This window comes from Sinocyclocheilus rhinocerous, unplaced genomic scaffold, assembly GCF_001515625.1.
Source record: "Sinocyclocheilus rhinocerous isolate Xijiao unplaced genomic scaffold, SAMN03320098_v1.1 scaffold451, whole genome shotgun sequence".
Taxonomy (NCBI): domain Eukaryota; kingdom Metazoa; phylum Chordata; class Actinopteri; order Cypriniformes; family Cyprinidae; genus Sinocyclocheilus; species Sinocyclocheilus rhinocerous.
This window is the reverse complement of record NW_015657491.1, coordinates 529,214-538,233: the sequence shown is the minus strand read 5'-3', so window position 1 is coordinate 538,233 and position 9,020 is coordinate 529,214. Positions and strand designations below refer to the sequence as shown.

Genomic DNA, 9,020 nt, shown 5'->3' with positions numbered 1-9,020 from the left:
CAAACATACAAAAAAATAAAAAATCAGGAAGGGGGCCAACACTTTTTCACATCACTGTATATATATATATATATATATATATATACACATATACATACATATGGTAAAGATTTACAGAGATGGTATTAAGCTGGAAAGGAAGATTTTTTTTCCTCTGTATTCTTCATTGATTTCATAAATGCAGTTTCCACGTGTTGTTGACTGAGAACATTTTCAAACATTTCACACATTGTTTAATATATTCAACAAAGCATTGCCATACATGTATATATGTAATACACACACACAAACCAATTTATAACAATAACGATATAGAACAATTTCAAATGCTTGTTGAAGCTCAAAAACTGAAAAAGCACCATGAAATCCCAAAATGTAAGTCACATTTTATTCACATATGATCTTGTCTTCTTCTGCAGGTCTCAAATTTGTGTAGTTTTTAAAAATGTTTTTGAAATAAGTCTTTTATGCTCACCAAGACTGCATTTATTTGATCCAAAATACAGTAAAAAGAGTAATATTGTGAAATAATATTATTTAAAATAACTGTTTTCTATATGAATAGGTTAAAATGTAATTTAATCCTGTGATCAAAGATTAATTTTCAGTATCATTACTCCTTCAGTCTTCAGTGTCACATGATTCTTCAGAAATCATTCTAATATGCTGATCTGCAGCTAAAAAACATTACTATTATTACCAATGTTATTTTTGCAGAAACTGTAAAACATTTTTTTTGATACATTCCTTGATGAATGGAAAGTTCAAAAGAACAGCATTTATTTGAAAACATTTAACATTCTAAATACGTTTACGGTCACTGTTGACCAATTTAAAAGCAATTAAAGTATTCATTTCTTTCAAAAATCTTTTGAACAGTAGTGTATCTGTATCTAGAATGGCCTCGTATCAAGATTAAATTCTGGTTGATTTTAATAAAGCTTTGCATTGGAAAGAATATCAAACAACACCAAGCAACAACTTTCATTCAGTCTTAAAACTCTTTATTTATTCTTTTAATTGAAGTTACAACGTTTTCCAGACTTGTTAGATATTCACAATGAGCTCTTGAGAGGAACTACACCACAGCTGCATGGAACTCGGAGACATTTGATGTTTTTCCACACGCGTTTGTTAAAAATTAAACCGCAAACATTTCCTCAAAAACACTTCTCCCCTCGCTCTCATATTGGCACAGCACTGACGATAACGTTTATGAACGGTAAAAATGCAAGGGTCTAAATAAACCTGACGTGATCCTCGGCATCTAAACACAATCCAGATCCCACCTCTGACCCAAAGGCAAGATGATGAAAGAATGATGGTTCCCTGAAACCTAAAAATCACAGTATTAATATTCTCCACATTTCGGAGCAGACAGGAAAAGCTGCGGTCTCAAAGTAACTTCCCACTCTTCTCACTTGCAAGCCTAAAAGGATATCAAGAACCGTAATACTTGACGACTGAAGCTGCTTTCTGGATTTCAAACACGTGACGTATAGAACACAGCAAATAAACTCATCTCACTCTATCGATTTCAGTCCGACCTCGGCAAACTTCACAGCAGCAAAACATCTGCGCTATTCCTCAAGTATGCAAGGCAGTCACACTCGGTCTTGTGGAGAAAAGAAGGCAAAAACCAAGGCAAAAACGGGACTGATCACTACAAACATCTGCACCAAACATCTCTGGAATATTGGAACCAGCATTGAAATGTTCAAAAGGAACGTCTTCACAAACACTGAGAAAAGGTTCCGTCTCAAAAGGATATTCGCATGTCACTGGAATGTCACCATAGCACTTATTCAACATGAAGTTTCCCAGGATTCCTGCATGAACAGCAATTCTAGGTGGTCGTTTTTGGGCCGTCTGCCTGCATACTCGAAATCAGTATTTTTTAAATTACAACAGCCTCAAATGAAATAAAATTAACAACAGAAAACTACCAATACAGTATGAAATATCAGAGTTACCCCTGGTCACATGATCATCACTCTTTTGGTCCATGATTTAAGTTTTAGGCTTTTCAATCAACTATATCAGAGATTTAAATCTACGCGGGGCAAATGAATTCAGTCCGACTGATGAGGGAGGGGGAGATGTTGAGCGGTGTTAGATAAGCTCCACGTAATTTGCAGGGAACATGCCGAAATGTCCATCCGGATTGTACCCTCGCCACCAGCCTTCATCAATCATCTCGATGCCGGTGATGATGTCATCTGGGTCAAACGAGACCTCGGTGTCATCAGCTGAAAAGCAGATCAGATTGAAGATTAAATGACTAAAGTGACATAAAAAGGCCAAAGTGTGCTTCAGTTTTGACACAAAAGCTTAGCGTAACTAGAAAAATCAGGCTGTGCGCTTACAACAGGAGATTACATTTGTGCTACAGACACTGACTGTATGCACATCAGTTTACATGTAAAAAAAAAAAAAAAAATCCTGTGAAAAACTATACTTTGGGCTTAATGCTGCCTTCGCATGTTATCGGAAATTTCCTACTTCCCACTTCTGAAGTTGTAATTACGAGTTGGTCCTTTGTTGTCAGAAAGAAGAAGAAGAATATATTTTATTGTCCCACTTCTGGAAAATTCATCATGGACAACGATGAAAGAAAGAACAGGAATCATGTTGGACGGCCCATTCATGAGTTCATTTTTGCCTGTTTCTTGGGGAAATCTTATTAAAGGGGTCATAGGGTGCCCATTTTCCACAAGTTGATATGATTCTTTACGGTCTTAATGAAAAGTCTGTAACATAGTTTGGTTAAAATTTCTCAACGATAGTGTAAAAAACACCTGTCACATTTCAGTTCAAACAACTTGTAAAAGTGCATGTAGCATCCTATGACCCCTTTAAAGCCACAAGGTGGTATAGAAGATATTTAGTCAATATCCAACAGGTTTTGAATAAAATGTAGCTTTCCATTCATTTGGTATAGAAACATTTAACATTTCTCAACGATAGTGTAAAAAACACCTTTTTTACCCTGTCAAAAACAGCTCTTTTCAGAGCATGCAGATTGTAGCATTTTCCTTTAAATGTTAATGAGCTCTGCTGACCCCGCCCCTTTTTTCCGAGCTGCTCTCAGAGAGACTGTTTACTTTCGATTTTTGTAGATTAACAAAAAAACACTGGGTGGATTTTTATCATTATAGGGTGGTTGTGTACACACACTGCCAACACACATTTCAGTTCAAACAACTTGTAAAAGTGCATGTAGCATCCTATGACCCCTTTAAAGCCACAAGGTGGTATAGAAGATATTTAGTCAATATCCAACAGGTTTAGAATAAAATGTAGCTTTCCATTCATTTGGTAACCATAGAAACATTCACTGCGCTTTCTAGATATTCAGCTGGCTGACAATTCCAAAATTTTGTTCAAATAAATGCGATTTTCACAGTTTTCAATAAATACAATTTGCCTCAAAAGATCATTTGTGTGTGTAAATAAATATACATGACTGTGATGGCAAGAGAAAGCAATGTAGATGTGGGGAAAAATGAATAAAACTTTACAGTACTACAGCTATGTTTCTCCCCTCAGCCATGTTTAAAGTTTAAAGGGACAGTTCACCCAAAAATGAGAATTACCCCATGATTTACTCCCCTAGGTGTGTATGACTTTCTTCTTTCAGACGAATACAGTCAGAGTTATATTAAAAAATTTCCCGGCTCTTCCAAGCTTTATAATGGTGGTGAATGGCTGTTGAGAACTGAACGCCACTCTCTTGTGAATGCGCGTATAACAGTTATCAGAAGCTTGAGATTATGGTTTATAAAGTTTTAAATATGGATTTATTTTATTTTTTTACACAAACACATTAATTCGCTTCAGGAGGCATTTATTAAGCCCCCGGAGCCGTGTAGAGCACTTTTTATGATGGATGGACGCACTTTATTGGGCTTCAAAATCTCAACAGCCATTCACTGCCATTATAAAGCTTGGAAGAGCCAGGACATTTTTTAATATAACTCTGATTGTATTCGTCTGAAAGAAGAAAGTCATGTACACCTAGGATGCTTTGAGGGTGAGGAAATCATGGGGTAATTTTCATTTTTGGGTGAACTATCCCTTTAATGCCCGCCTAACTCGGAAACTCAGGTATCAAAATTATCTCAGAGTCCCATTTTTTAAATACGACTTGAGAGGCCGTTCATGTCCAATTTACGACTAGAAAACTCACATTTTCAATAATTCTGATACCACGTGAAGGCAGAAAAATATTCAAATAAATGAGCTGAACAAACCAGATTTGCAGTGATTAGTTAAGAAAAAAGCTGCAGTCTTGCTCTCAATACACCAAGAATTTGACCTTTTCTGATATTAATTCTGGGAACATTTGCCTAATGGTAGAGAGTCAAACTTGTAACCAGAAGTTCACGGGTTCAATTCTCAGTACCGACGGGAAATGTGCTGTAGGTGGGGGGAGGGAACGAACAGCCCTCTCTTCCACCTTCAATACCCACAACTGAGGTAGCAGCAAAAATGTCTGGCCACTGCTCCGCTTCTGTGTCCACGGTGTGTTCACTACTCACTGCTGTGTGTGTGCACTTGAATGGGTTAAATGCAGAGGACAAATTCCAAGTATGGGTCACTTAAATCACAACTTATTTTGTTTACTTATGTGATGCAAACATGTTAACCAATTACGTTAATACAGCATACTAATATAATAAAAATCCAAATCCAAAAAGAGCTGGAATAGGCATCTTTTGATTGAAGCAAAAACAGATGAAACAAACAAACACTGGCCTAAATCTGATTTTCATCTGATTTTCTTAAAAGCATGACTGAGAACCTCTCTTGATCTTCTATTCTATGGTGCATATTTAGCCTCTAGCCTGACTGTATTAACTTTTCTACCTGATTGTATGCTTGTTATTGTTTGAGTAGTGTCCCATTGGTAGTTCCTTGTGTTTTACAACTTCACGTCGGTGTGGTTGGGGGGGTTTTAATGATGCTGTGCAGTTTAAACAGCTAGCGACTTTTATAGAGTCACTGGACATTCCGAACATACTTTCGTCAAAATAATACAGACCAGCTTGGGCCGAGCAGAGCAGGGTCGTTAGATCAGAAAGTTTTGATATATATATATAAAAATTCTAAACCAATACAGATGAAATGGTTTCATATAGTTGTGTCATCTGATAGCTAAGCTGTATGCAGGTCTGTAATGTGTTGTTTTCCATTGGGAGATGAGAGACATATGTGGAGGCGCTTTTAAAAGATGAAATGCACGTGCTATCAGTTATCAGAGTCTGTAAATCAAGATGAGAGACAGAAACGAGCCTGAGCAAGAGTGATTTCATGTAGATCTCCAGAGACTGTGTCAAGGACAAAGGTTTTTTGGCACAAAAAGGCAACAACATGACATGGAACAGGGATGAAGATATGAAGAGCATATGGACAGTCCATTTGTCTGATAATCATTATAAAAAAAAAAAAAAAAAAAAAAAAAAAAAAAAAAAGCATGACTGAGAATGCATGATATAATGATTTTGAGTATTAGGAGAATTAATACAAATGCAGATGACAAAGCAGAAGAGAACTGTGGGAAAGGAATGTGCATGTCTATGTATATTCAGAACACATTCTCATGTATAATCAATACTCACCAGCCTGGTAGTCGTACAGAGCCCTGGCACAGACACCGCGATCATCTGTCGTCTCATATGTGTTCTGCTCCTCCTCCTACCAAACATTCACAAATCACTCAAATCACACACACCTCACGTCCACTTAAAGACAGCATGCAATAAAAAATGGATGCTTTTAACTTTAAAGACCCCATGCAAAGTTTGTGGCTTTTGGTTCATATATATTAGTTTGAGCTCATCTATATGCTGGCATACGCTTAAAAGACTGACAAAACCAGCTCCTAAAAATATACAACATATAACAACGAAAAATAAAGATGACTCAAACTGCAGTACACAGAATATCGTCCAATCAAAAGCTCTTTAGTGATGATTTTCGCTATAAGTTGCTGTCATAACTAGTTTGTTCCTGTAGTGAGGATCGTACCTGTGCTGGTTCCTCATAGATGGTGTCTTGTTCCACTACCGCCTCATATTGTGGCTGCTTTTGTTCTACGGGCACTTCATAATTATCAATGACTGCTTGTACATCTGTGAATGAAAACAAGACCGAGAGAAGTTATTTGTGACGGGTCCTGTAAGCGCTCACCTTCCCCACAAGGTGGTGCTGACAATCAGTTGACTGACTGACACAAATGTGGGCCTGATGATGATAATATGACAGGGAGATGGGACAATGTAACAAAACAAATGACAGGAGCTGATAATGCGTGTGTGAATCCCACCTTCATACTCTGGCTCGGGTTCTGGCTCTGGTTCCACATAATGAGATCTGGGCTGTTCCTCAAAACTGGGTTCTACTCAAAACACACACACACACACACATGCGTGGAAACACACAGAAACACACATGCATGGTAACAAGCACACACTGGGAGAGCTGGATCTTTATTCTGACACACCGCAGATGGGTAGAGTCAGAGTTTGAGAGCTGCATGACCAAAATATATCACGCTATGAGTGATTTTATATGATAGTAACTGTATAGATCACAATATAGTTATTTTTGATGGGAATTCAACCCCCCCAAAAAAAATAAATCAATCAAAAGACCAGATTATTAATAACAACAATAATATGCGCCTGCTGCACCCGGAATGAGAGTATAGTTCCTAGCCATATAAGTCTAGAAAATCGCAACTTTTCATTTTCCGTCGGTCTTAGTACACGATGTAACTACAGAAGAGTCAAGTTTTAAATAGGAAAAATATAGAAACTCTTTGGTCTTTTTTGAGCGAGATGCTAACGGTCTAATCAGATTCAATGATCTATGCTAAGCTAAGCTAAAAGTGCTACCGCCAGCCCCGGAGATCGGCTGAATGGATTCGAAAATGGTAAAACTCAACTGTTTAACTCTAGGGGAGTTGGAAAATGAGCCTATTTTCAAAAATAGTGGAGTGTTCCTTTAAGTGCACAAAGCAAACACACAGTGAGATGTTCACAAACTCTCACACAGCATCCTGGAAATCTCGTTTATTTTGAGGTGCATGGTAGAATTTTACAGGAAAGCGTGAGTGGTTAGATGTTAGTTGAGATACATGAAAACCCCACACAAAGAGGTAGAGAGTGAAAGAGATGGACAACACACCAAACCTCTCCAAGTGAGAGATAAGGAAGGAATGATAAGGTGTGTGTTTGTGTACCTCTGGCTCGTAAAGGTGAGGCTTGACGCACGGGACAGCGAAATGGCTCTGGGTCACATGACTGCTTGGACAGAAAAGGGCTGTTCAACCGCCCTGAGACACAGAACAGAGAACCACAAAGAGAGAAACCCAAGCTGACAGATGGCTGACGGAGTTATACACAGCAGAACAGACCACAAACATCATTTTAGACAGAAGAACTGCAGGCTGTTTAATGACAGTGTCGAATTTCAGACAGACGGACGGGGCTGAAATGCCCGGAGAACAATGGGAGACTGGGAAATACCACAAAACACTGAACATTCAGAAGTTAGTTACTGCATGCATAGGAAAACACCTTCTAATTCACAGACAAGGCCATTCCTTAAACGTGTTTGAACACATTCAGTGTTTTCACTACATGAAACGTGACCCACATAGCAAAAGGGGAAGCTAAATATAGAATGCAAATACTGTGGCATTTAAATAAAACAATTCCTATAGTGTAAATTGTGCTTGTAGAGATCTCATCGGGATACTGCTAATATGCAAACCTGGGATCAGACTATATTTAAATAGATAACTATTTTAAATTGTAGTAATAATCAAATAATATTTTAAATTGTAATAATGTTTTAATGTTTTTACTGTATTTTTTAACAAATAAATGCAACTTTGGTGAGTGTAATATACTACTTTCAAAAACATAAAAAGTACAGATGACAACAACAAACTAACTAAAATTAACTATTTCTCCCACCCACTTTTTCAGTGGCCCTGATACTAGAAGCATTTTTCCCACTGGGATTTTTAAAAAAGTCTTCATTAAAGCACTAGAAGTCATGAACCAAGACAATCAGACAAAAAAAAAAACAACAACAACAAACGTACAAGACTCTGTATGGCTTTAAAGAGGTGAAATACAATCCCATGAATCATTGCAAAATGAAAACAAAGAAATATAAAACTACTGATTTAAAGATTTGTCAAGATTTTATTGTGAAACAACATTATATGTTTATTGCAGGATACACATGGAACTACATAGTAGGTGAGATTTGCTTGTTTATATTCTCTAATTGGTGGAGGTTTATTTATTTATTTATTTTTGCAGAATCATGGGTGATCAGCCCCACCAGGTTTTTGCAGGACTTCTGATTTTTGCGGCCAAAAAATGACTGAATTTGTAGCGGTTTTGCAAATACACATACACATATTTTTTTTTCTTTTCTACTTTGTCTAAAGGGAAAAAAGAGGGAAAAAAAGAACTTCTAACTATCATTTAATTATTTCAAGCATTACAATGTTAAAAACAAGCTAGTATTTTTGAGTGTGTCAGAAACTGCTGTGTTTAGGTGGGTAACCCTGGAAATTGCTATATTACTGCTGTTACATAAGCGCCACCTACTGTCAGAAAGCAGTGGCGAGCTGTGACTTTTTTAACCGGGTATGCTCAGTGATAAGACTCCCCCCCCCATCGGTTTTTAGGACACTCAAAAGGGATCACAGATGAGTTTACACGTAGTTATGTTATGATACGTAATCAGACGGTGGGGAGATGGGGGGATTCCCCCGCTTTATATGTCTCTCTGCATCAGCTAAATAATTTTTTTATTCACAGTGAATAGGAGCTAAAACTCCCACCCGGGTGACATAACAGACCGCTGGTCAGCAGAAGGAAGCATGAAGTGCTCAAAAATTTCTTGGTAAACTGGTGCAGTGACGTTGGTTTTCAAATAACACAGTGGACCAACACCAGCAGATGACATTGCACCCCAAATCATCACAGACTGTG

The 9,020-nt window shown here is 37.5% G+C and overlaps 1 protein-coding gene across 1 annotated transcript in view; it reads right to left on the bottom strand.

Moving 5' to 3' along the window:
- Positions 1 to 982: 982 nt before the first annotated feature.
- LOC107721066 (drebrin-like protein) overlaps positions 983 to 9,020 on the bottom strand; it is a 22,315-nt gene continuing 14,277 nt past the window's right edge. Inside the window, exons 10-14 of the mRNA XM_016528924.1 lie at positions 7,247 to 7,391; positions 6,329 to 6,400; positions 6,031 to 6,134; positions 5,622 to 5,697; positions 983 to 2,249 (exon numbers count right to left, since the gene is read on the bottom strand). Of these exons, the coding sequence (XP_016384410.1) occupies positions 2,113 to 2,249; positions 5,622 to 5,697; positions 6,031 to 6,134; positions 6,329 to 6,400; positions 7,247 to 7,391 (534 nt within the window). The 3' untranslated portion in view covers positions 983 to 2,112. The remainder of the gene's footprint in view (positions 2,250 to 5,621; positions 5,698 to 6,030; positions 6,135 to 6,328; positions 6,401 to 7,246; positions 7,392 to 9,020) is intronic.